Below are 27,953 nucleotides of genomic sequence, written 5' to 3'. Positions count from 1 at the left end.
TCTCCACGTGCTGGAAGAAGGGAGGAAAAGCAAGCTTTCCCGCCCGACCCCACCACAGACAGGCTGGATTTCACCCACGTCTCCCCGGAGCAGCCGCCGAGGGGCCGGGAGCTGCACAGCTGCCTTTCCCCCCGGGAGTAACGGAGCCGTGACCACAGAGAGCTGGCCGGTCCCACAGCCCGGAGAGTGGAGCACAGCCAACACACTCGACCATGGGGGCGTCTCACGGGAAAAAGGTAACGGGGCAGTTTTATGCAGGGCTGTGGTGGCGGGAGGATGGAGAAGGCACCATCTGCTCACGTGGTGCTTGTTTTGCCCCGCGCGTGCTAAGGCGGCTGATGGCAGCGAGGGATTAGAGGGGAAGGGACCCGCTCCTGGGTGTGGGTGCCACTCGTCAGGGCCGGATTAAGTAATTCCATCTAATGGGCTCAGCACTGGGGCCTGCTGGGCTTTTCAGGACAGCAAGGAGGGGATCAGAGCATTGCAATAGGACAGACAAAGTTTGACTTTTCTGGGGAGAAACATCAGGTTTGTTCCGAATGTGTCAGGCAGCCTTGCAGGCTATCTCCCACTGGTGCACTACAGAACAAGCCCTGAGTGTTTCTTGGCCTGGGAATTGCTGCCAGCTCCCTCCCAGGACAGGGAGGAGCTGGGTCAAGTCCCACAGCACCCACATGTATCTCCCTCTCCTCCAAATCCCCTGGGGAGAGCGCTCAAACAGCTCGATATGGAAACAGAGCTTAATGAAGTCAGAGCTCTGTGGAGGTAGCTAGAGATGGTTGTGCTGAGGATGCTGTTAGATGTCATTTTGCTTTCATGGCTGATGACATCAGTGCCTAGAGATGCATCATCACCATTCAGCCATGATGGCCTGATCTGGAATTAGACTTCCATAGCTCATCTCCCAGCTCTAAGAGAAACACACTTGTGCACCACACTAGGTCAGTAACTTCTACTGGAATGGGGACAGCACCGGCCCTTTGCTGCAGGAGGGACCTTTCATGCTCAGCTGAGCATGGGTGTGGCCTTCAGAGGTGTGGGCACCTCCAAACTAGGTGCCTTGCAGAATTTTGCAAACTTGCTGGACTTTCTTCCAAAACTAGAGATAGACACTCTTGCAGGGAAAACATGCAAAAAAGCAACCCACTGGCCAGTGTGACCAACACCCAGAAGGAAAATTAGAGGTGAAGTGGGACTAGTAAACATTTACCTATTTTTCTGGACTTCGGAAAAGTGCCAGGTAGAGGAGGTGCCGCTCCCAGCCAGCCCCCTGCCTCTCCAACACCCATCTGAGGTGCCAATGCCACACTGACTCCAGCACACAGCGGAGCTACGGCCATTCCCGGGGCTCAAGGCTGCAACAACACACCCAGGAGGAGCCATGCTCTGCCCACAGCTAATCCCTAGACCCCTGCTCACGTGGCTGTGACCTTCAGGCCCCGGCGCATTCGTACAGGCATTACTGGAAGCAGGGAAATAAGCTGGTTAGGTCAGGCTTGGCTCAGCGCCACCCGGTTAAGCCCTGCTGCATACAAAGCAGTCCATGCCAGCCTCCTGACCACCAGACCAGACGGCTTTTGGACAGCTTTCCTGACTGTTCCCTCTCTCTGAAACACCATGATCCCACTGCAGCCTGGCACTGAATGGCCTGGCTTTGAAACACTGCCGGGATCTCGGGCTCTCCCGTCACACCAGCTTGCTGGAAGCTCCAAAAAGCTCTGAGACAGTTTTATTTTCACGGGTACCAAAAGGTCAGAGATGTCACTCCCATTTCAGCCTCCCAAATGTTGCCTGGGTTGACAAAAGCCTGTGCCACTGCCCAGCTGGCACCAAGCAGGGATGTCTGACTGGCAGCTCCTGGGTCAGTGCTTTACCCTTAGGCTGATGCTGATGGGGGATGAAAACAAGACAGTTCCTTCTGCTGCCTTTCTAGGGTGGGCATGAAAGCAGGATACAGCCCTCCTGAGGACCAGCTTGGGTCCGGGTGATAGGCAGGAAAACTCTCCTTCCCCCAGCCCTTGCAGAACCAGCACGGCTCAGGACACAGGGACCTGGCAGGCATGACCCCATCCATCAGCTACAGCCCATAGAGGATCTGCAGGGGAGCACGAAGCAGAATGAAAGCTCTGCACCCCTCGCCAGCACCACCTGCATTAGCAGTCTCAGCTGCACCCTGTTTAAGCTTAAAACAGAACAGGACTCCAAGGGGATTACAGTAGTGGATTGTGGAGTGCAACACAATCCCCAACTCCACAACAAAAGGCACCGGAAAGGCTGCCAGCATGGCTCCAAGGACATTTCTACTTTCAAAGGCTGCATCTACTCCCAGAAAACCTGTTCTGGTATCACCAGTGTCCTGCGGGCCCAAGCCAACAGCAGGACTCCAGCAAGACACAGACCCTTGCTGGGATACCCTTCGCTCGAGGTAAAGGGAAGGACTTTGCTGGGGGCTGGTTCAGGGGTGCTGCAGAGCTGGTGCTGATTCCCTGCCAGTTCCTCTGCTCTGCAGGGCATCAGCCCTACTGGAAACAGGAGTGTGGCTGACATTCCTCTAGCCTCAGCAAACCCCCTTCAAATAATCCTGCAAGTGCAGCCTCCCCAGCAGCAGCTCCCCAGGGTGCCAGGGCAGATGCTCCCAGCCCCCCCGGCAGTGCAGAAGGTGGTTTCCAGGCACCTGCACCTCTCCGCTGCTTTTCTCCATGGTTTCTCAAGGCAGGGTTTGCATAGTGGCTGTTTCCCCAGGGAAAGTTTTCTGTCCCCAAATTCCCAAGAGTGTCAGTTTACACTAATGTCAGATGAGCCCAGATTAGCCCTGCTGCTGAGCAGGGAGCTTTGCTCTGCGGCTGGTTTAGAACAACAAGAGGCAGCAATGCCAGTGCCAGGGAGAGAGGCTCTGCTTGTTCAGGCAACCACAGTACCTGGCTGCCCATGCTGAAAACAGGAGTTTGAGAACATCCTTTAAAACTGCTCCATCTGAGCATTGCAGGACTGGACAAGCATTTCTGGGAGCTGCTGGTGGGATTTCCACACAAACCCAACTTACCCTACTAGGGAGGGTACCCCCACAGCCTGGCCCCTGTTTTAGCCTGTGTCCCAGCTCAGATGGGACATACTCTCTGGCCTTTCATCCACCCGTCTTTTCAGGGTACAAGGGAGGTGGCACAGGACAACATGTACCATGTCCCTCAGCCACCCCAGCACTGCTGGTCCAGAGCAGAGCCCCTTTTCAGAGCAACTTTGGCTTCTGGCAAGCTCCTCCACCAACACACCTGGTTATACTTCAAGACTTCTTTTTCTCACCAGTGATCACACATATTATTCACACACCATAAGGAAGATGAAGGCTACAAAAATGAACCCCTCATACCCAGAATGAAAAGCAAGTCCTAAAAAATTCCTTTGCAGAAAGATGGGGGGTGGTGGGAGGAGGAATAATTGCTCTGCCCCTCGTTAGCAGGAGGCTCTCAAATAGGTAAATAAGTGCGTGGTTCTCCCAGACAAATATTTCAGAAAGCCAGTAGCCAGTGTCTCTGCCAGCTCTTTCAAAGCATCCCAGTGCCTGGGCAGCATGAGAGCCCTCTGAGGGACCCTGCCTGCTCTGACGCTGCAGCCCCGGCCATCCCCCCTCACCACCCAGGGCTGCTGCTCTGATGTCAGCAAGAGGGGCTGCAGGTGCCAAGGCCCCTGACTAGCTGAATGCCACCAGCTGTTTGGTGGCACTGGCCTCGGGAGCAAATCCAGAAACCAGATGGCAACCAGGAACCACAACATTTCAGTGTCCTGGGGTATTGTGCCGCTCGGGGAGAAGAGTTTGCTGACTGCAACAAGCCTTTCTTAGAGGGGCAGGAATGAGAGCTGCAGAAGCACAGCAGAAAGTCCCAAAGTGCCTCAAGACTGGGGAGATTATTGATAAAAAGCCAGTTTGTGGGCAAAAATAACATACACCCAGAAAATAACAGCTCTGGATCATAAGACAGCAAACACCTGTAGGTCCTCTCATCTGTCTGACATAACACACAGCTCAGAGTGGGAGAGCTGGGTCAGGACTAGTCCCAAAACCTCCACAGAAGCTCTCTTAGGTGACTTTAACCTGCCTCTTGCCTTCCTCTTCTTCAACCCTTTAAAATCCCACAGGTTGAACTCTAAGCAGAGACACTGGTCTGGGCTTTTGTAGCTTTCAAAGTAGAATAAAAGGCTGTGGCATCCCAGACCTCAGAAGCCAAATTCATTATGTTGGGGTTGCTCTAGCTCCTGGAATGAGACCACAGCTTTATTTCTTATCTGCCCACCACCCAGACAGCACTAGTAAACCACCTCCAACACCTAACATAACCCACTCTCTGCCTCCAGAAAGGCTGACATTTCAGTCCTGAGAGAGCTCATATGGGCTCAGTGCAGACAGGGAACTAATTTGGACACAGTGAGCCTTCCCCAACCTGCTCTGCTGCTTCTGCAGCTGCGCTGGGTCAGCAGCCAATGTGCTGCACCCTTCAGCACAGTGCAAGGTCAGCTCCATGGTACCCACACCAGCTCCAGCAGCTGACTTTGCCCTGAAGCAGCGTGGGGATGCACACTCAGTGAGGGACATGCAGCCTCTGTGCCAGTAAGGTGACCAAGCACATCTCACCAGTCTGTGCATGACAAGCTGTGGCACAGGGGTTTGATCTATGGGTGAGGGTGCGGGGCAGGACGCAGAGGAGCATGATGCCAGCCCCTCCAGAGCAAGGGCAGAGGTTATCTGGCACTGCAATGCTGCCTGTTGCAAGAGAGCCATAGAGAGGGCTTAAACTGAAGGGAGGTGCACAATGTGCTCATGGGGAGACCAAGATCATTGCATGGGAAATGCTGCAGCTGCTGGCTCTGGGACGGCTCAGCAGTCCACAGATAAAAATGGATTAAAGTAATTAAAGGCTTCACTGCTTCACTCTGCTCCTGGGGGTCTTGTTTAAGTGGCATCTGCTGCCTCGTCATGAACCCTGCAATAACAGAGATGCTTCACCTCTTCCTTCGCTGCCTTCTCTATTTGTAGCCCATGGTGGCATTTTCAGCCTGGAAGGTGGCATCTTATCCACCTCCAACCTAACTGCCAAACCTCCTCCCTTCTGGCCTCTTCCCTTTGGGGTCTCCTCTGCACAGGAACCAGATGGCTCATGTTCCCACAGGGAACAGACCACACCACTGCCCTGAAAGCTTGTTACCAGAAGTGCCTGGGGCTGATGGGGCATTTCTGCCCTTACTTTTCACAAATCCCATTTTTATGAGCTAAGGACCTATTCTAGTAACCCTGGGCAGGTATAGAGCTCAGCAAGGTGCTGTCAGAAGAGCAGATTGCTGATGGCAGCTCTATCCTTGGCCACTAACATATGGTCCCCAGTTGTGAAATGGAGTGATGATGCCACTGCAGCCTGGCAACTCTAGGACAGCATGGCACTGTACCAGAAATAAATATTGTCCCTATTAATCATGTGGCAAAAGCCTCACTTTTTGCAAAACAACATTCTTCAGGGCACTTCAGGGTGTCTTAATGGTCTCTCTGTAACATGACAACAATTCACTCCAAAGCTGCTGGAGCCCTTTTGTACCAGTGACTGATGCTCTTCCCCTGCAGTCAGCAGCATCCCCAGAAACAATGGAGCAGTCTTTCACTTTCATCAGTGGTACCACACCTCCAGCACAGGGTAAGAATAAGCTCCTGAGACAGGTAAAAAATGGTTTATCCATAGCAACAGCTTAACTGCTGCTGACAACACTGAGGTGGGAGATACAGGTATTGCCAACAGAGAGCGGGGCAGCAATTTGGCTTTGCCCTGGCATGCAGAGGTGTTGTGTGCTCCATATTTTGCAGAGGGGACCAGGTTAAAATGCACTGAACTGCAGGTGAGGATTTCCTTAGGACCACAGGAGAACAGCAGGTCCATCGGCACCACACTGGTGGACGGATGTGCTGCTCCAGTTTGTGCCAAGAGCCTCCCCGTGCCCTTTGCAGGGGGATGTTTGGCTTTGCCGTCAGCTTGAATGCTGACAAATGAACCTTGTGCAACAGCTGCCATGGGGCTGAGCCCTGTCACTGATTGCTTTCATTAATCTGCAGGAAATTTTTTGCTGTGTCGTATTGCACCTCCCCGGGCGTGCACTGGGGAGCAGCAGGGGAGCAGCATTTGCTCAGCCACAGCGGGGAGTTCAGTGGGGCTCCCTGCCCTGGGGTTGGCAGCTCCAGCAAGCCCCCATTCCCATGGTGCTGCCTCCCTGCTCTAGTTTATTTTGTCCTTTTTTCTGGACGCTCAGTGAAATGGGACTTGATTTGCCAGCTTTCACGGCCACAGGAGGGCTGTGCTTGCCTTCTGGGGCCACAGGGATTTGGGAGGGGAGTGGTACTGGTGACAAAGACAGGCAGAGGTCAGCACGGCGCTCATCTGTGTCAAATTGTGTTTTCTTTACGAATAAAATAACACTAAGCACTATTTGAAGCATTTGCAATTTTCTACTCGACTAGGCAGCAAAGTGGCCACCTGGCTGGTGCTCCCCAAGAGCAGTGTGGGAGCTGCAGGAATGTCAGCCTGGCCCCATAGCCAGACTGAGAGCCCCCTCTCCTTCTGTAAGCCTAAATTTACAAACGGATGTAGTCAAAAAAATCCTTGAAGCTGCTGGTTGCTCTCGTGAGAGCGGCCACAAGCATCTGCCTTCAGCTTCACTTCAGTCTGAGACAGGCTGCAGACTTGTAGAGGTCGAAAGACCAGTAATGAAATGTTACACCAATAACTTGATATTTCTTAGAGTCCTTGCGATACAATAGTGAAATCAGCTATGGTTGTGGCCAGGAAACAGGAGTAATACAAGCTCACAGCTTCTCTTGAAAAACCAGCTCCCCCCAGGGCAGGTTGCATGGAGGGCTGGACACGGGTGGCTGAGCATCCAGCAACCCAGAACAGGGAGCAGTGGGGCTGGGCTGAGGTAAGTACTGGAGGCTGTGGTGGTTCAGAGACCCTGCCAAGACCCTTCCCATGACAAGGGCAGCACTGTGGCAGCAGATTTCATAGCTGCTGGCTCAGGAATGCTGGGATGTGCCTGGACACTGACTCCTGGGTGCCTGCCAGTCCTGATTGTGAAACCTGCCAAAATAACAGTGTCCCATAATGAACTGGGAGAGAGGAATGTGCACAGTCAAGCTCCCCATCAGGGAGTAACCCTCCCAAACAGCATTGCTCTGCCTCTGCCAGAGAGAGGAACAGGTAGTTTCTCACAACAGCCCCGACAGAAGCTATGTCGTGACCTCCACAAGGAAGACAAGGTCTAGTCTGCCAGCTCTGGAGGGGCCAGGATGTTATACTGCCTCTCCCAGCCCTCAAGAAATTCCGGAAATTCATCCAAACTGCATCACTTCATTGGACAAGGCCATCAGGGAATCAGCAGCAGTATGAGGCGTTGGGGCATGCTGGTGATTTTCTCTGTTTCTCCTTGACAAAAAGACGGTGTCATCCCGGCAAACATGTGCACCAGCTTGCCAAATCAAATAAACCTCAACACTTCACATGGCAGGACTTTGAAGCCAAACAATCAAGCTGACAGATTTTTGTGCTTTGACATCACAGATGGGAAAAAGTCTTACTAATCCTCCAAAGTTCCATCCAGTGGATGATTTCATTGAAGTCTCTGGATCAGTCCCAGCTGCTGCAAATGGGCACAGATAGACCAGAATTCAGCAATAACACAGGAAATTTGAGCAACAGCTTAGATGGCATCTCACCATCCAGAAGCATATAAGAGATGTTTTTATACAGAGCACCAGGAGCAGCAAGAGGGTGTTTGGGGCTAACTGAAAACAGAGATAGAGTACAATTGGGATAACCTCTAAATCGCATGTTTTGTGGCTTCATCACACACAGAAATGCTGGCTTCGATCTGCCAACCATCAATGCCTTGTTCCAGGCCATGACAACTCCTTTCAAAGCCTCTGGGTTAAGCAATAACACTATTTTAATCAATGGATGTGTTCATTGATGTTCACCGATGTCAGCAGCTGCTACAGCACCTTAGGGACAAAGCAGCTCTTTGAGCCCGTCTACTCTTAAATAGGTAGAGCAACTTCCAACCCTGCTAATGGCATCTCCCTCCCAAAACCAGGTCTGTGGGAGAGTCACATCAGTTCTCAGCCTGGGTGGCATTTTGCCCACTTCAAAACCTCTTTATCACCATGATCTGATTGCCAAAATTTCTTGCCTAATTCGTTTCCTCAGACTTTGGCTACAGATACAATAGAGATGCTCTGATATTGCACCTTAATGACACCTGTATTGATCTGAACCTGCCAGAAGCCATCCTCATCACCCTTTCCATGGCTCATGCTCTGACCACACTGATGGCTCATTTCCCTGCTTTCATCAGAACACAAACATGGTTCAAAATTACTATCAATTGTGCTGCAAGTAAATATTAGAGCACCCACACGTGGGACAAGTAACAAACACTGATTAATGGTTTACACAGGGCGGTTGGCTTTAAGTTGCAGTAAGAGCATTGCACCCTCTGAGCAGGGAGCCAGGGAGGAAGACAGTGGTTAGAAATGGTGGTTCAAAGCATCCTACACGTGTGAAACTGCCTCCAGACATTTGCTGCAGGAGCTCTTTGCTGTGCATCAGAGTCAGGCCCAGAAACAGTCCTGCTGGGTTATAGTGGTGTCCAGGATGTTTGGGAGTAACACAGAATAGTGTTACTGTGTTACTTCAGAAGCAAAACATGGGACTACTTACTATTTATACTTTGTGTTGCTTTGTGGCATTTAACCCATTTAATCACTAGGCTAATTCCAGCTCAAGTGGTGGGTGTCCTCACTGACAGGGTCAAAGCAGGATGGGGATCCCACGCAAGAGGATCTTGGCTGCAGGTTGGAAGTGGTACCTGCTCCCATCAGCAATGACTCCAGAATTGTCCTGCCTGCCTGCAGAGGGGCACAGTGTTACCATCTGATGCTAGATTTTATTATTACTTCTTACTCCTCAGAAGATGCAGTCACACTGCACACAAAAGTGATTTTCACATGGAAACAGGAGGTTTGGGGAATTAGCAGGCACTTTCTGCCCATTTACTGCCACATCCCCCCCATCTGAGCCCTCTGTGCTGTGACAAATTTAGCCCTCTGACTCCTGTGGTACCTGTTCCCCTGCCCAGCTCTCCGGGGACAGAGTCCCATACCCTGCTTTGTCCCATGGGGAGCAGGCAAAAGTCTCCATCATCTGGGCAATCATTAACTGCCCCTGTGAGCCTGGGAGGTGCAAGGAGCCGTCCTGCTCTGCAAACACACTAATGGCTCAAGTGGAGATTAGCAGGAGTTGTCACCAGACACACTGTGCCACAGAGGTGACACAGTATCAGAGACCCAGCATAGCTCTGACCAGCCTACACAACCCCTGCCTTGGCTTGGCCACCACCAAGGTCACCACCACAGTGCAACCAGCACGACTTCTTAGGTTGTAATGGGATTGCACGGAGTTTGTGCTGGGGGCCGGGGCACACAGGGTGGGAGGGAAGGCTGGGCTGCCCAGTCAGTCCCCACCACCACAAGCAGCACCTCAGCCAACATCTAGCATTAACCCAGCAGAGGAAATGTTTAACCAGCCTCCAGAACCTCCCTACAGCAGGAGGTAAAACACTGTCTGCCTCAAGTCCAGCCCTGGGTTACTTTAGCAGAGCCAAAATTTTGCCTGTAGACCAGAAGCCTGACTGGCAGCAATGCTGCACTCCCAACCCTGTGCTGAGCATGGACATTTAATAAAGATCCAGGCAGAAAGGACCAGGCAGAGCTGTCTGCTCTGTCACTCACAGTTGCACGGAGGCCCCTCAGTCAGGCAGACAGAGCCCATCCCGGCGGCAGCGTTATCTCACTGTCATTGTATTTGCATCAGCATTACACATCCCTGGAAGAGTCAGTGTTGGTGCTGGGCACTCATTTGACATGTCTGGGCCATTTTAATACAGAGGGGATGTGTCCACACCATAAAGCTCCTGGTGCCACAGCAACTGGCTAAAGAGACGACACCCAGCAGCCAAAATCACTAGCACAGTAACTCAGCAGCTAAAAGTCAATCTAATGTACAGCCCCAGTAACAAGGGCCCTGCTGTGGTCTTTCGTCTTCCCACCACTCGTTAGAAACATGGGGGCAGTTGGTGACTGACGCAAATCCTTGTCTGCAGGAGCCACTCCAAATAAATATCACCCAGCAATCAACCGCCCTCACACAGTAACCTTCAGGGAGCTACAGGGGCAATACAAAGGCTTTTTGTTAATCCCAAAGACACAAGAGCACAGGGTGAAATTACTAACTAATTCAGATAGTAAAGATAATTGTTCAGCAAGGAGCTCCCAGAAAAAGAGCTTTGCCAAGAACAGTCCTTTGGTTTAGGACAGAAGGTCCTAAACACCCCACAAATTCACTTTCCTGCAGAGAGGAGTCCAGATGTGCAACTCATCAGGCACCAGGGCAGATCAGACAGAAGTATATCCAGAAAATTTAGCTGGCCTTTTTCTGATTTGTTTTACTCAGTCAAAAGCAGGTGTTGATGGTTTCCATTCCCACATCCACCAGCAATAACCACCCTTACCTGGGAGCTCAAAGTGGGTTTAAATTGATGCTCTTTTCCCCCTTTGACACATCTCCAGCAAATTCACAGAACCAAAGCCTGTTCAAAGATGATCCAAGGGGAGTAGTACAGATGTGCATCCATTTCTTTTTCCATTCAAAATACCAAATGGTATTTTTGGAGTGTGCAATGAGCAGCCAGGCCATGGGGCAATAGGTGACATGAGGGGAGTGTGCTTGGCCACAAAAAACTTTTGAGGCACACATGGGTGTGAGGCAGGCTGCAGTTTGAGCAGAAAAACTGCACAACCTTCCCACTTAAAGGCCTCTCCTTCACCACAGGTTTGGTTTAGAGGTAAAAGCTGCATAGGGTCTGCCAAACCCTGCCCTTGTTTAACCCATGGTTGGATGTGTCTGACTGACTGTGCTCACACAAGCACAGGGACACACACCACACACAGCAGAATGTGGACCAGCCTGCCTCCTGTCTCCTGCATCTGATGCCCCATGTCAATTAAATTTACCAGCTCCTGGTCAGGAAGTTAAAAAGAAAAATAGTTTTTTTAGTCTCTAGTAGCAAAGGACCAGCAATGCCTCCTATGTTTCATCTCCTGTAATAGAGCAATATCTGTACAGTCTTTTCCCACTCCTCTCTTGTCTTTTCTTTCAGAAAGAATATTCCCTTCAGTCCAAGAGTCCAAGTGGGAGCAAGAAGCCAGGGAGTGATGGTTCAGGTGAGTGCTGGCAGCCTGTGCTGCCTCACAAAGAGCTTTGGAGGTGAGCTGGGAGGGACTGGGGCTTCTGCTCGCACCTGGTGCTGCTGAGACCTTTGCTGAGAAACATGGCTGGAATGGGGGAAAATGCTGGGACACCAAGAGGAGCAAATTGTGGAGATGTGCAAACAAGTAAAAGAGCAGTCCTGTGGTTCATTGGCAGCCTGGCTTCTTTCTCCAGTCTTTCATGGGGCCAGGAGTGTCAGGCCAGGACGTGGTTGAGACAGACCATGGGTGCCACGGTGTGTGAAGGTGCCTGGGCACCTCAGTGGTGACCCCAGCTTTCCTTATGCCTTCCTCTGGCTGTGCTCCATCCCTGACCCTTCTGGGCATCTGCAGGCTGGCACTGGGCAACCTGGGCAGAACTGGACCACAGCATCCACCTAAGAGCCAAAAGGAGTTGCTGGGGTGGTTGCTTCTCCTCCCCCAGTTTTGCAGCCCCTGGTTTCCCAGGTTGTGGCAATTCACAGCCAACATGGTACCTCCAGCCACAGCGAGGATGGGAACAAGAAGCCCAGTTCAATCAAGGGCTGTATCTCAGCTGGAAGAGACATGGGGCAGCGATGATGTGGCATCACACAGCTCTGATGCCACCAGGATACCCATGGCCCCGTGTAGGGGCTGCTGCTCCCTCTTGCAGCCCCTACCCCTGGGGTGCAGCAGCTGCTCCCCTGGGCCGTGCAGCAGTTGGTTGATGACAGGGTGTTGCAACATGCCAGGGAATAATCACGATAACTCGAGCGGTTGCCCTGGTGCCGGCTTGGCTGTTGCAGTGGTTGCTAAAGAGAGTGGGCGTGCGGCTTCCTCTGGGGCGATCTGATTTCTCCAGGAGAGTGGTTAAGGCACGTTGAGGAGAAATCATCCTCCGTGGAGCAGGGACACGACCTCTCCACCAGCAGCAGCGGCTGTGCCGAGTGGGCAGCTCGGATGCCCGGGCACGCACAGAGCTGTTTGCTTTGGGGAGAAAGAGTGATTTGCTTGTTCATCCGTCCTGGGAAAACATCATCTGGCAACAAAGAGCAAAGGGAACAAGTTTGCAGGGCGGCAGAGGGACCTCTGGGACCAGCACTGAGGAGTGAGCAAGGCCACCGGCTGCTGCCAGCTGAGCTCCAGCCCTCGGTGGGGTCCTTGCGAGGTGGCAAGAGCAGCGAGGAGGCAGCGCCGGTGCAGCAGCCACCTCCACGTGACCTCCTGTCCAGGCTCCCACTGCAGACACCTGGCAGTAGCCAGGCAGCTTCGTCGGACCCAGCCAAAAGTCACGTAGGCACAAGTGCAGCCAGGCAGCAGCAGCAGCCTCAGCCCCCACAGCCCCATGTCGTGGGGCGCAGGGCAGCACCTGCCCCCTGGGCTTCCCAGGGCCACGCTGCGGAAATCAGGTAAGCTCAGGGCCCCCCGAACTGCCCCGGGGGATCCCCACTTCTCTGCTGCTCCCTCCTGTGGGATGGGCTGCTGAGCCCCGTGGGATTGCTCTGCACTGCATACGTGTTTATGCACAGGTGACTTGGGACCCTGTTTTAATTTTATTTGAGATATCATGTTACTTTAATACTTCAGTAGCTGGTTGAGAAGCTGCAACTTTTGCTTCTGCCTTTCCAAACATATCCTGCAAGAAATTCCCTTTGTAAACCCATGCTGCGATTCAAACCTTCTTCTTGGGGAGGCATTGGGCTGGACAGGGGGCTACTACAATGCCTGCAAATCAACGTGGGAGGATTTTCTCTGTATTTAACAAAATACCTTTGAACTACCTTAAAGTATTCATTACTGATTGGTGTGCATGTCTGTCATAGGCAGGCAAATGCACAGAGCAAATATTTGATGAGAGATTAAAAGTAAGTTTATGATTGTCAAGAAGGACTGCTGAGCATCTGCCACTGCCTAACAAAACTGAATAAGTGCTCCACATGCCGCTTGTAAAAGGCATGGGATGTCTTGGTGATTGCTAATAGAGTGAGATCTGAGCCTTTCTATCTTTGCTTATCACAGTCCAAGGTAATTAAATGAAATGATTAACCAGCCTGACAGCAAAAGGGCACTTGCTGCTGCCTGACAGCACAAGCATTTCCAGCCAGTAACTTCTACACCCCAAAGAGCCCAACAAGCCTCAAACCTGATGAGATTTCTCTCTTCCAAATACACGTGCGTGAGTGCAAAGCTCAGTGACCATGACGACATCTGGAGTTCTTTACCTTTGGGGTGACTGCAGGTGGTGACACATGGGCAGTCCGGGCTGAGCCCAGCGCCCACTCTGTGCCCTCTGGTGCTGGGGTAACTGGGGGACCCCAGCCCTGGGGTCTGCGGTGCTGGCACGAGACTCTGCAAGGGTAAGCAGAACTCAGGGCACTGCGGTTGAACTGGGGAGACTGGCTAAAATAGTGGGAGAACACTGGCTGTACTGGTGGGAAGCTCAGACTGTACTGGTGAGCAACATGGGCTGTACTGGTGAGAGGCCTCATCCCCAGCATGCACTCAGAAGAGAGGCAGAGGTAGGAACAGTGTTGGCATGTGGCAGCGGTGCTGGGAGCTGCAGGGATGTGTTCCCCCAGCCCTGTTTTACATTTCCATTAGGGTTTTCTCTCCCTTTCTGACCCCGTGACCTCTTGGGGTTTATTCCTGACCGTCAGGGCTGAGTGAAGGTGAGGGGACCCGGGCTGTGCGCGCCTGCTGCCCCGAGGCAGCCACCTGATAGCTGGGAACTGCTTCCCACGGCGGCCACATCGAGTTACACTCACCCTATTACATTATAAATACCAGAATTAGCCTTGCTTAATTATTTAAAACTATAGATTAAAAGCAGACAAAGGCTCTTTGCCTCCTTCCCAGAGCACGCGTATCATTTATCAGTGACACGGTCGCCTGGTGACAAGCAGGGGGGAGTGTGCCAGGTCCATCGGCATGAGGTGCTCCCGAGCTGCCGGCACGGCAGGAGCAGAGGAAAATCATGGTGAGGATGGGAGCTGGTGCCATCTCACCCAGGGAGGGTAGTGGTTAGCATCTGCCAATCTTTAGGCTCACATTATTATTATTATTATTATCATTATTATTATTATTATTATCATTATTATTATTATTATCATTATAACCACTACTAACCTCATCATCGTCATCCATCACCAGGGCAGTAAGCCACAGTGGTCATTAAGCTAATGTGAATTACAGGTATTTTGTTCTGGGATCGGCTGTGTAACAGCAGCACATGGATTAGCTGGGGTGATAGGGCATATTTTGCAGGCTCAGCTGCAGGGACTCACCCACCAAAGGGTGTCCAGGCACTGTGAGCCTTCCCATTGTGCAGCACCCACATCTGACTCACCCAAGCTGGTACCTGGGTGCCTCACTATGCCCTGAACCCACCGACCACACAGATAAACACCTGAAAGATGCTTTCAACACACAAAGCTTTGGGGCTTTCAGAGACCAACATGCAATTCTTTCCCTGCCCCACGTTGCCAACCCAGCTATTCTGTGTTTCTAAAATACAATTAACTAACACTAGAAAAATCATGCAAATTAGAAAATGTCATCAATTGAAGAATCCAAAACAAAAGACAAACTTTCAGCTTCATTCTTTGTAGGACTTAACATACAGCATGACCTTGTCTGACATTACACTCTCACAGGAAAAGGTGTAGAGCCAAACTCTGGCTCCACTTCAGACATTGGAAATGCATTGACAAAACCATTGACATACCCTAAAGTGAAAAAAAAGGTGAACGGTCTGGTTAACAGGTAGAAGTGTGCCAGTGCTTAAAAGTAACAGAGGCCAGTTTAAAGATCCCACACACCTCCACCCGCATGTGCCAACCATTGCAAGGAGTGAGGACAGGCCCCGTTCCTCTCAGCCTTCCCAAGAAGGCTGTGAGGGATGGCACCCTCACTGCGGGGAAAGGAAGGCTCCTCAGGGAGCCGATGCTATCAGGGTCTGTAGCCCAGAAAAGGGAAGGTTTCCTCCCCATGAACTGCAGTTACAAGTTTGTTAACTTTTAAATGTGCCAGAAACTCACATGATTTCCCAGGCTCCGGCTACTTGTGTAAATAGCTTTAAACTTGCTCTAGTGACCCGTCCTGATATGTTGGTTTTGCAGCCACCTGACTTGCAGGACGTGTATGACCAGCTTCTTTCAGCAGCACTTCATTAATCTCTTGGTCCTTTAAAAAAGACACATTCATTAATAAATCCCAGGAATCCAGAAAACCAGAAGTTCTTCCCTGTAACCACAGTTTTAAGTGATCATTTCTGCCCACGAAGCAGTCTCTTGGGTCACTGGTTTACAAACCCAGATCCAGGGCTCTGACCCCGGACGCCCCTGAGGTTTTCGCCCAATCTCATTCCTTCTACCAAGTAACAGGGTCTCACAGAATTACAGATGGCAATGTCCTCTGAGTATGGATCCCATTCCCAAAATAATGCCTTCTGACTGTTTTTATGGGGGGTGGCATTTCACAGAAGCCCATTCTCTGCTCAGAAAGGGATGTCCATACAATATTTTTGAAAAGAGCAGTTTGGTCGTCATCTGGCCCTACTGACAAACCTCTCCTGAGATGCTCTAATTGGAAAATCAGTTCTCAAATGACACAGACAGCAGAAATAAAACACTGTGAGCTATGTTTGCTTTCTATATTTCAGCCAAAGCTGAACACTGACCTACGCTGCAAAAGGCAGCATTGAGAGCTTTGCAGGTTAAGGATGCAGGTGGCAAGGACAAGTGTGGAGGGGTGTGCAGAGTAAAGGTGAGTATGTCACAGGAGGCAGGATGTCAAGGAGAGCTTGGCAAAACAAAAGTCAGGGAGAGAAGACATTTCACATGAAAACCTGCAAAAAGCAGCTGGTGTCCTGCTGTACCATCCATTCTTCTACACAAGTGCAAGTAAAGAGGTGCTGGGCAGGAGCCCAGCCCTGCACCCTACAGCTTTCTAAACCCAACATCTATGGATTAATTTTGTTTCAAACCTCTGAAGGTTTTCCCCTTGTAAAGAACAGATGTAGCCATGTAGACAGCCGTAAGCAGAGCTGCACCCCTCAGGTTACCTGCCCTTTCCAGGACTGTTAATCCTCTTAACATTCCTGGGGATTATTTCCATCCCAACAGGACAGTAGAGCAGGCTGCCAGAGGCAGCGCAAGGAGCAGCACACGGTCCTGATGCAGAGGGCAACCCACCACTGAGAGACAAATTGCTTAATCCTAAATAAATGCTCTATGAAGGGCATCTCCTCCAAGTGAGGGAAAACCAAAAAGCAGCAGCTGCAAAGGGAAGCGTAGCTCAGCTCTGGCCAGGCCAAACCCTGGGCATGAGCCAGTCCTCCACTTCTCCTCCTCCTCCTCTTCCTCCTCCTTTCCAGGAGCAGGCTAAAACCTTTCTCCTTGCCCTGGGCTGCACAAAAGTCACTCAGCACCCCGAGCAACACATCTCATGTTATGCTCCTAGTAGAGTATATTTAATATATATTTGCAAAATTTAAAGGCATTTAGTGTTGCACCAAAGCTGCCTGGTATCCTATTCCTCAAAAAGATTAGGGCTGAGCATAATCACAAGTGAAAACAATTTGCCCCAGGATTTCAGACTGATGATTTTAGTGCAGCTCTCCCAGGAACTGGGGGATTTATAAGCATTTCCAGGCAGTCTGAGCAGCAATTTGGGCTTTGCTTTAGGTCAGAACAGACCAAGATATTAAAATGCTGATTTTGTCCTCCAGCCAGTCCCACACCCTGGGGCAGGAAGGTGGCTGGTCTCTGGGCCGTGTCAAAGATGCTGAAAATTCCCTATGGGGTCTCCTAGAAAACTAATCAAGACTGGGAGCTCATTTCACAGATAGAGTTGAGAGAGGAGATAACTCCACATGTGAAGCCTAAGTATCTGCCAGGGTCCCTGGCATCCTCATCCCAGCAGTCTTGCTTTTTACTAACAGAAAAGAATCTGGAAACGCACCTTCTTTAGAAAGCCTCAGGATTCTAGAAATGAGGGAAGGGAAAATATCTAAAAGTAAGCAAAAGACTGAATGTGTCGAAGAAAACAGAGCTACTTTTTATAAGCAACACTCCAAAGCAGACCTATTTAAAAGGTCACACTGTCTTTCTGAGTACAGCAGAAGATATTAACATTCACATGTATTTTTTTGGTTATTTCTTGCCAAGAACAATATAAAAATGTCCAACATCTTCTGCTGATTTATGATGGTGGCCAGGGAGGTGCCAGAGCAGAGCCTTGTTCATTGATCTACATCTGAATCATGCAAAAAGAGACACCCAGCTGTAAATCCACTGCAGAGACCTGGCTTGATTTACACCTCCAGCACCATAAATAATGACAAAAAGCAGCATGATAGCAGTCTGTCTCCCCTTACACGGACAAGAATTACATCAGGTCTTGAAGATGATAGATCTACTCCCTGAGAAACGTTTTGCACTGGGTCCCTATTTGCCAACCTGCAGGAAAAAGGATGCCTTGTCCTTACTCCCAGCATAACCCCAAGCTCTGTTTCGGGTACACCAATATCTTTATATTCTCATTTTTCTTTTTCTGCTCAGTGCAAAGGAAGACATTCCTTGAATTGTTCCAGACTGAGGGCTTCTGAGGGTTTAAACTGCTGTTCTTGTAGTGAGGTTCGAGGCTCCTTCCAGTCCCAGTCAGGACTTTGACTTTGTCCCCAGGGCAGCAGTACAGACACCCACTGGAAGCCAAACCTCAAGGTGGGTGTCTGCACACCCTAGGCACATCTAGCAAAATGAAAACCAAGCACAGAGCTACCTGCTGTGTCCTGGCCCCCGCAGAGGCAAATTGCACTCCTGGTGAGGACTTTTGCATGCTGGTTTAACAGCGCCTGGCCAGAAGTGCTTCCAGTCCATTTCAGTTCCTCCCACTCCTCCCTTCCTATTTTTTTTTCTTAATTTGTACTAGTTTCAGGGAAAATTTCCCCATCTGCCTTCAATAAATAGATTGATAAATTGCTGCCTCTTTGCAAGCCTCAGCCACGCAACATTAGACTGCTGCAGTCTGAAAATAACCCCATTAGCCCATTCGAAACCTCCAGAGTGTTCCCCCAAAATGCTGCATAAGCAGAGGGCCCCTCAAGATGGAAGGGGGGCCCTTCTCTGATCATCCTGGGTGTCTGAGGAAAACACCACAAGACCAGACTGGATGACACTGTGCCATGGGGTTGTACACTGCTGGGTGTCAGACCTATGTGGATATGGGGACAGCCTACCCCAAGTGAATCACCTGGCATCTGGATCTTGGGGTAGAGGAGAAGGGACTCCCACTCCTGAGTTGCAAAAGGAAACCCAAACTCCACTCATGGAGGCAGGGGGAAAACAGTACTTTATAAGTAAAAGTGCTGCCCCAGTGCCCCAAAAGCTGGCATAGCTCAGCAACAGGACATGAGAGCTACTCAGTCCAAAAAACAATACCAAAGTCACTTGAGTTTCAGCCATTTACAGCATCCAGGCTGGTCCTTCAGGCTTGGTTGGCTGTGTAATCCTTCCACGCTTGCTGCTTGCTGCATTATCCCCTAGCAAAGCACAACAGGCGGATTTAAGATGGACAAACCCAAGATGGATATGCCCCAGCCCTTCTCCTGACATGTGTCAGGATTTGGTACTCAGCACACAAGCCAGCGTGGGCATCTGTGTCACTGGAGGCAGCTCTGGACTAAACGACAGCACAGGAACAGCCAGAAAGGGCAGTGAGATGACACAGTGGCACTGAGGTTAGCCCATTAGCATAGCTGTCCAAAACCAATGTTTCCATTAAAAACACCTGGCATTTTATTTATATTACTCCATGGAGAGACTTTTTGTTTGAAGAATGAAGACATATCTTTGCCATTTGAAATAGGAGCTCAACCATTTCATTCATGCCAAAACAAACCCGTGCTTTTGTACCTTCCCTCCTTGTCTTTTGACTGCCTCTTCTTCTGTGAAAAAAAAAAAAAAGAAAAAAGGGGGAGAAGTACAAGAAAAAAACAGAGCAATTTTATCCCAGTGAAAATCTGATATGTTTTTCTCATTGTTCAAAACCTGGCTTTCATCTAACAAGAATTAGCCATGAAATTGTGCTGCCTTAACCCTTGGCTGTTCTTCAGTCCGTGCATCTCTCTGGAAGGTAACACTGAGCCCCCAGTTTCAGCCTGAGGAGTCCAGCCCTGCAGGGGTTTCAGTCAGCCTGGCACTTGCCACCAAACATCAAATCACGCCACCTTCCCTTCTGCCAGCAGTGATGTGTGACCCTAGAGGAAAATAATTTGATACAAAAAAATCACTGATTCCAGCTTCTAGGGGCACTTTAAATATGTACCGAACTATTCACCCCAATTACACTCCTGTAATGAGCTCTGATTTGTTTTCTTTTGTTCCCAAAGCAGTAGGGCATTGGCTACAATGAGAAGTTGTTTGATATTGAATCATTTCTTCAGCAGTATTATTCCTTACACAATCCCATTTGATTGCAATCCACTTCACATTTAATAAGTACTTAACTGACTATGAAAGAATGACCTAGCCTGCTTTCTCTTGCCTTTTTTTATTGATTTCTCTTTTAAAAAGGTTTTATTCCTTTTTATGAGATTGAAATAAGAGAAAGAGGCAGCATTACTGAACAACTGTTTTCCTTGCAGCTTCATCAACCCATATAACTTCATCCTAGGCCCCAAAAAATACTTTAATAATGAGACATTTAAAGACCTAAAGCTGCCTACACCCTTTTCCTGGGACTTTTTGTTCTTACTGGTAAACTTCCAAATTGTTCAAGTGAATAGTTAGGAATAAATTGCTCTTTCTGAGCCCCTGATTAGACCGTACACTGAATAACTGGAGGCAGATCTACTGTGCTCTGCATTTAAAGACACAGCCCACCACATGCAGTTTGTCTTATAACTTGTGCTTTGCACTCACTTTGTATAGGGTTTTTTGTAAAGAGAAAATGTAAAGCACTTGGAAAACACCAACAGTGAGCGTGTCCTGCGGTTTGCCTGAAATCCAAGCTGCCATCCCTTCCAAAACAGGAGGCTCTTGTTCTTACATCCAACATACAAATTATTACAGCATGATCCCAGACTGCTTGGGCGAATGGTGCTTTTCTTGGCACGGGGCTCGATCCTGGTCAGCAGGATATCAGCAAAATCTTTCCCTGTCAAGAGGTTTCAGATGCAGCAGCACTTCCTCAAGCCAGTGTTTCAGAAACCCTTAAAATCCCACAGCATCCCCTTGTGTCAAGGGACTGACAGCCACAGCCAGGACACCCAAAGCAGCAGCTCAGCACAGTCCACATCCGTGGCTGCTTCCAGTTTTAGTCAGACCTATCCTGCATTAATTAATCCTTGGCACTAAATGCTGCAGCCACTGAAGCGAGTGGCTGGCAAGTAATTTTAGTGATCTAATTAATATGTGTCTTATCAACAACACAAAGGGAACATTTTTTAAAACCTCTAAAAAACCCGCACCAGCACACGAAGGCACGTGCACTCAGACAGTGACACGGTGTCAAGCAGCTGGGACAGGCACCATCTCTTCTCCTGTGTCTTGCCCAGGAGAGGAGAGCTCCGGTGGGTTCCCACACCAAGCAGGGTGAGACTTCTCATGCAAACACCTCTCTTTTCTTCCAGCATCGATGTACACTGAAATACAACGGGAGCGACCAGATGGTGGGAATATCCTGACTCACCCAGATTACATAGATGGAAACCCAGACCTCATCAAACCTAAAAAGCTCCTAAATCCTGTAAAAGCCTCGAAGAGCCATCAAGAGCTGCACAGAGAGCTGCTGATGAACCACAAAAGGTAAGACGAGGTAACAGCCTGCCACTGGAACAGTCCAAGAGGTGCTGAGCCATCGGAGCTCAGGAGCTGAGGCACACGTGCACAGGGAACAATAAATCCCTTCACTTGTAAACATAAAACTTGCTGTAGACCTTTCCTCTTTTCTCTGATGTGACAGTTTGTTTTAAAACAAAAGCAGAACAGAAAGCCCCTGCTCTGCCATCCTGAAGCATCAGCTGGCCCTTTTCAGAGCCACAAGCACTGGAAGACGGAAGGCATCCCTAGAGCCCCACTCTTGGTGTTGCATGAAGGTTTTCTGTTTTTTCTGTCTCCACCACTGACTTGCAAAGTCCCCAGCAATGTACATCACTCCTGTGTGCTTGAAGGTCAACCCAGAGGCAGGAAGAAGTGCAGGCTGGATGGAGCCATTGAAAGCTGGGGGAGCACTGGGGTGACATCATCTGTATAAGGAGAAGGCTAATCATTGATTCCCTAAATAACAAGTGGGTAAAAACAGGCTAGAATTCACATTCCTGACTTCCTACCCCATCACTGTAATTTAACTTTTTGGGGGTGCAGGTACAAGATCAGGAAAATCACACCAATGACTGAGAACCTACAACCATATAATTCCTTTACAGCAACTGTTTGAACATCAGTGCAATAAATCATATTTAGCTCAGAGGCTTTTCAGCACAGCAAGAAATCTGCTGGCTTTATACTGACATTTTTCGAATGCCCTGAAATACCCTGACACAAGAGCTCTTTGGCCACCTAATTAAAAGGAGCACAGCCTCTGTTCTGAAGGACTGCAGTCATCTCGAGAACCAGACACGTATATTAATTCAGGGAACAATCAAGCCTGCCAGTGGGGTGCATTAATCAATACTGGCACTGGCTGGGCTTGCGTTTGATTTGATTTTCCCAGAATCAGAAGAATTACAGGGACCATTCTCTGGCATCAAGGCAGAGGTAACTATACCAGCCAGATATTTTTAAAACTCTCTGGCTTGAGAGTGACCATCTCCTCCCTAGTGATACTGCTCAGTTTAAAGGGTCACCCACCAGCATTGGCTTTGATCTCAAAGAACATTGTTCCAGTCTAACCATGATGGAACAAAGAAACAGGAAATCCCTGCAACAGAAGCCGCAGAGGTGAATGGCAGCAGATGGGGTGCAGATCCCATGGCATCAGACTGAGCTGGACTTCACACTGGCAAACACAAAGTACATCATCTCTCTTTATTATTCCAGTTCTGTGCCTGCCACTGTTACGTCCACATGTGCCATCAGGTACTGGCAGGAGGCAGCTCCACCGCAGCCATCCTGCACACCCCGACCCCCCTCGTGCCTCAGTTTAAAACTGGTTCGGCTTTGACCTTCCAGCTATTTTTCAGCAAGTGTGTGAAACAAACCCTAATGCAAACAATAACCCATCGTTGCTGGTTTCCTGTCACTCTCAAATACACCAGTTTTGCTTCCTGCTACATGTTACTATAGAGGGAGAGAGGGGAGAAGGAGAGAGAGAAGGATCTATGACGCTCCTGTTTCTGCTTTGGTTGTTTTTTCCCCTCAAGCAGCAGGGAGAAGCAACCGAAATCAGCAGCTTGTGTAACAAAATCCTTATCTTAGTCAACACCTCTGGGCACTAACAACACCAGCTGATTAAATCAAGGAATAGTAACAAATCCACAGGCAACATTGCATGGTGTGTCTCCAGCAAGCCAAGGCAGGTTTGCCTTCTCTCAAGCCTTGGGAAAAGCAATTTTGCAGCATCCAAGTTGTTCCTGCCTTGAAAAACCATCACAAAAGTTCTGGGGCCAAGGTTAGGGCTGCCTTCACTGATGTTGCTCTGAAGTTTGTCCTGTCATAAAGCAAAAGAAATTACAGTCGGAAGTATTATTAAACCTGGCACTGGAAGGATGCAAGCACTGGTCCCCAGCCACATTGTGACAGAACAGAGGTTTGGTTTGCTGCATCTCGAGAGTGTTTCTCTCTCCTGCCTGCCAGTTCAGTTTCTTGTGCTGTGAGGTACCACCTCAGCACCTGCCACCCTGCCAAGAAATCCACGGCCCACAAGGTTTGATGTCTCTGCTTTCAAACGACCTTAAGCTGGAACCAACCAGCCTTTGGTGAACAGAGACCCCCCCAGTGCTGAGAAAGAGTTTTGCATTAATAGCACTCCCCAACCTGCCATGCCCTGGGCAATCCCTTAGCACAGGCATGGGGAGGTCCCTCCTCGGCTCAAAACACACCTTCACCCACAGGAACACCAAACACTATCCACAACTACTCACATGCTTCCAGAGGGGAAAGAGCCAGTGGGAAGGTGGTCAGGGTCAGCTGCAGGAGGTAAATCTGACTGTCTAATTTCAGCCATGGCAATATCCATTGTTCCGAGAATTTCTACCATCTCTTTACCACGTATTTATGCCCTGCCTGCATGGCCTTGCTGTGTCTCCTTTTCCGTGATTCCACCCCTCACAGGACAGGGGTTCACCTGAGATGCTTCAGGCAGACAAAGGGGAGCCAGGTACCTGCGCCATCACCAAACTCTCCAGCTTCCAGGAGAAAAAGACAGTTAATTTTGGCCTCTTGACCCAAACTATCCATGTCAACAGGGGCATTGCCAGCCCTCAGCTCCGAAGCGAGGCTTCAGATGAAGCAAAGCTTCAGACGGGATGCGCGGCGAGGAAAGGAGCTGCCAGGACAATTACTGCAGACCAATGACTACCCCTGCTGGTGGGAAAAAAATCGTCATTATTTCAAACGTCTTCGACGCAGCTGAATCCGTACCTGACACCACTAAAACCAGCAACAGCGGGAGCCAGTGGAAGGTCCCATTTCCACACCTGACACAGAAAGTTGTAGTGCCCCCGTGCGATGGGATCCACAGAACTTCCAGCACCACACACACCATACAGGGCCAGCAAAATGTGCCCACCCCAGACAGGTAACCCAAGGCACCATCCCTGCAGTGTTGTAACACCCTCAAACCTTGTCGATGGATCTGTGGACCAGGGCTGGTTTGTGGACCAGGTCTCCCATGTTTCCATTTAGGAACGAGAACAGTTTTGGGGTTGCCAGGCTGGCAATTTGGTCACACCCCAGGGCGTAGGCACTCTGACCCTGATTTATCTGCGTTTTATCCACAGAGGTTTGGGTGTGGACAGCAAGCCAGAGCTGCAGCGAGTGCTTGAACACCGACGGCGAGATCTGCTCATCAAACAGAAGAAGGAAGAGGAAGAGGCAAAGAAACTGCAGTCTCCTTTTGAAAAAGAGCTACTAAAGAGGCACCAGAGGCTGGATCAGGTAGAACTGAGCTTTCAGCCATCCCTGGGTTATCCTAACCACCCAACACGAGGCACAGGGAAGATGGGTTGGCTGAGGCTCAACCCAAGGTATAGTGTTGCTACCCCTCCATAAAACCAGGAGCCACAGTACAGCCTTCACTGCTGCCCCAAGCGGCTGCAGCACCCTCATCCTCACAGTGGGATCCACCACATTTGTACCACCCAGAACCCCTGTCACACACCACTAGCCCTGGATCTCCTCTGGGTCCCACACAGTGTCCCGGGGGTGTGTTTTCCAGTTTGAAGCATCCTAAATAGCATGGAAGGCATTGCAACATCCACTAAAGGGGTGCTCAGAACCCTGAGGTGTAGTGTGAGAGGCTGCAGAAGTGCTGGAAAAAACATTGCTGCAATCTCACCTAAACTGCTTTTGGGTGCAGTTCCTGACATGTATCCTGGCCAAAAATATGCCTGGGAAGGCAATAATCACTGTGCACTTGTCAGCAGCACAGCCAGGCCCCAGGTGCTCCATGCCTGCCCTCTCACCCAAACCAGTGCAATCAGGGAGCAGACTCATTACTACTGAAAGTAAAGTCACTCTGTCCTGCTTGCCAGTATTTCCACTGCAAATGGATGAAACCAGTTTATTTAATTAACAACACAATAATAATGTCAGTCAAGCTGTGATCACTTGAAAACCAAAGTCTGGCACTCTCAGAGAAGAATCAGGAATATGAAACAAGGTAGTTTAGGGGCAGATCCATAAAGACTTTGCACATAAAAGTGAGGCAGTACAATGATTTACCCTGCCTTAGACAGTAACAACTGCTGAGAGCTTTTCCCAGGCTCACAAGCCTCCTTTGCTGGGAAGGATTAAAACCTCCTCCTCCCTCCCCCATGCCAGGTCTGAAGTGAACCCCTCCCCTGCTCTTCTGATTGAGATGTTCCTCCCTAGAGGAAAAAGAAAAGAAATTAATGTTTCAGTGGGACACAAAAGAGACCAAGGGTGAATAAAGGTCTGGTGTGATGATTTGGAAAAAGAGAGCCCCAACATGTGCACTACACACTCATTCAGCTTTGGGCAATAATAACTGAACCCATCAATAATGAAGCCCCCTGTTTTAATGCACCTGATGCCCTTTTGTCCTTTCATATGCATAGTGACTCTTCTTTCTTACAGCTGGAGAAAGAGCAGGAGAAGCAGGAAGACCATGCACCAGAATTCATTAAAGTCAAGGAAAACCTGAGAAGAACATCAACAGTGACAGGGGATGAGAAAGCAGCGTAGCTTCTGCCAAAACTCAACAGGGATCCTACCAAGGCCAGTGCTAACACACACCCGCTGACATCTCTGTACATGGTGAACGTTCACAGCCACATCGCCGGGGCTACTTATGGTTATTAACACTTGCTCCAGTAGAAGGCACAGAAAAGGTTTTCCCAGCCCAGGAGGGAATCACTGTGGAAAAAGTGCAGTATTCACTGAAGAAGTACTCACACAAGTGGACAGAGAGATAATGATGTTCCTTCCCCCCCAGACCATGGGTGCACTCTAACCACCAGCTAACTCTTGGTTAACTCTAGGGACACAGAGAATATTTAAGCCAGGGAAGTCTGTGGAGGCTTGGGGGACCCCTGCTTCTTCCTGGAGGCAGGCTTGTCATGCACAAGGTGACAAGAGGGCAGCTGCAGCTGTGGAGAACCTCCTGGAAACCTGGCATAATAACTAAAAGGGACAACCTGTGTATTACTGAATACAACCCAGATGACCGTAATGGCTTTCCCAAGGGTCACTGGTATTGCACCAGTGTGTGAGTCAAGCCTGGCTGAGGCTGTGTGTCCCAGCAGCACACCTGTGCTATTAGAAAAACCAACCTCTGTGTGCCCATACCAGTGCAGCACAGGCAGGTGCAACTGTTCTTCACAAGCACCTTTAAAACTGCATTTCAACGCTGTTTGAAAGTGGCTATTTAGGCAGTTCCACGCTCAGGCAGAAAATACATTGGACTGTTCCATCAACACCCCAAGTGGGAGGCAAATGCTCTGTGCTGAAAGCAAAGGCTGGGTGTTTCTGGCATGGCTGTCCATGGAAGCATGCAGTGACCAGGCAGAATATCCCTGAGGATGTAGCAGACAGACAAACTGCTTCTTGCCCCTGGACTACTGAGCTTCAGCCCCTCACCCAGCAGCCAGATATGTGCTACCATAGAGACCTATAGAAAGAGTCCTGTGATGGAGAGGGGGTGATGTGGGGATGTCACACCAGTGTCAGGCTGTCCTGTTAACCACCCTGCATGCAGTTGGTATCTGTAGACAACATGGGATACAGGGGAACATAGGTCCTGATGCAAAACTATTTGTCAGTGCTTCTAATCCCCTGTTCCAGAGGTCAGAGCTGCCTCATTGCAGTTGCCACCTTGCAAAGCTGAAACTCTTCTTGTTCCTGGTATTGCCAAGCTGAGGTGGATGGTGCATTTGCACCATGTACGGACAGAGCCTGCCACACTTATGGTGGGTACCCCTCATGCCCTGGGGTATCTACATCCAGAGCTAAAATTGTGCTTTCGGGAATATCTCATCCTCTTGCTTCTCACATCAGCCCTGATACAAAGCCTGAACACCACAGTTCACTGACTGCCTTTGGACACTGGCCCTTGAATGGCCTCAGTGGATCTCATCAGCTGGGAAGGTAATACCTGGTTAAACAACATCTACTATCCACTTCTTCAGTGGATCCATACATAAATTAAGGGAAACTGAGTATTTGTCACATATTTATCAAAAAGTTGCTAATCCATTCCCTGGTCTCCCTGGTCCAGTGGGGTGTTTCATTTCAGAGGGCTGTTGCTTGACCTGACAGCTTGGGTAAAACATGAGCCACACCACATGTCAAGAGCAGTGATACAGGTATGGAGTTTCTTTGACAGATTGGACTATAAAAGCCCTTAACTCAGCTTCAGTCCTTGAACACCCCATGTCAAGGCACTGTCTCTGCTCTTACAGAGCCCCTTGCTCATGCTTATTCTAAACATGATTTTGTTTCAGAAATCCAGTGCATATTGTCACTATGGCTCACACAAGACCTGAAAGGCTTTATTACATCCTTTCCAACTGTGAAGCTTTTCATATAGGTGATGATTAAAACCATAAGGAAGAAGCAGCATCAACCATTTTTTCAGGGGGAAAAAAATAGTCAAATTTCTCCGACAATATAAAGGTGTTGCTAAGGATGCCTGTACATAGCTGTAAAGAATGCTGCATGATACTCCATAGAGAACATCAGTGTAAGTAGCAAGTCAGAATTACTGTGCTGGAGTTTTGTGAGGAGTTATGGCACAGATTAAGTAACCTTGATCAAAGAGCTCAAAAAAATTCAGCAAATGAATTTGTAATTTTGCCACAGATGGAAATGCACTCCAGGAGAGGCAATCTGTCACTCCATATGCACCAGTGAAATCAGTGTTATCAGCTCACCCGGGCTGGGACGGGGGCATTTATGCAAGTCCTTGAGTGGGAGCCATCCAGTAAGGTCAGCAATGAAAAGGATGAAAGTATTTTTCA

General features: G+C 49.5%; 1 protein-coding gene across 3 annotated transcripts; it reads left to right on the top strand.

The window, feature by feature from the left end:
• The first annotated feature begins 13 nt into the window (after positions 1–13).
• On the top strand, positions 14–27,953 carry FAM107A (family with sequence similarity 107 member A). Of its 3 annotated transcripts, XM_027700919.1 has the most exons (6): positions 14–236; positions 11,245–11,308; positions 20,946–21,120; positions 24,255–24,411; positions 25,573–25,713; positions 26,779–27,953. In XM_027700919.1, exons 1-5 carry the CDS (start codon positions 213–215, stop codon positions 25,678–25,680), a joined length of 528 nt encoding a protein of 175 aa, XP_027556720.1. In that variant the 5' UTR covers positions 14–212; the 3' UTR covers positions 25,681–25,713; positions 26,779–27,953. The 3 variants fall into 3 exon arrangements, with proteins under 3 accessions (XP_027556720.1, XP_027556719.1, XP_027556721.1); XM_027700918.1 differs by having other exon boundaries at positions 16–236; positions 25,573–27,953; XM_027700920.1 differs by lacking the exons at positions 14–236; positions 11,245–11,308 and adding an exon at positions 12,177–12,723 and having other exon boundaries at positions 25,573–27,953.

The sequence above is a fragment of the Neopelma chrysocephalum genome, unplaced genomic scaffold, assembly GCF_003984885.1.
Source record: "Neopelma chrysocephalum unplaced genomic scaffold, ASM398488v2 Primary Assembly neopelma1_147, whole genome shotgun sequence".
In the NCBI taxonomy this organism is placed as follows: Eukaryota; Metazoa; Chordata; class Aves; order Passeriformes; family Pipridae; genus Neopelma; species Neopelma chrysocephalum.
This window is presented reverse-complemented; position numbering and strand designations above follow the sequence as displayed.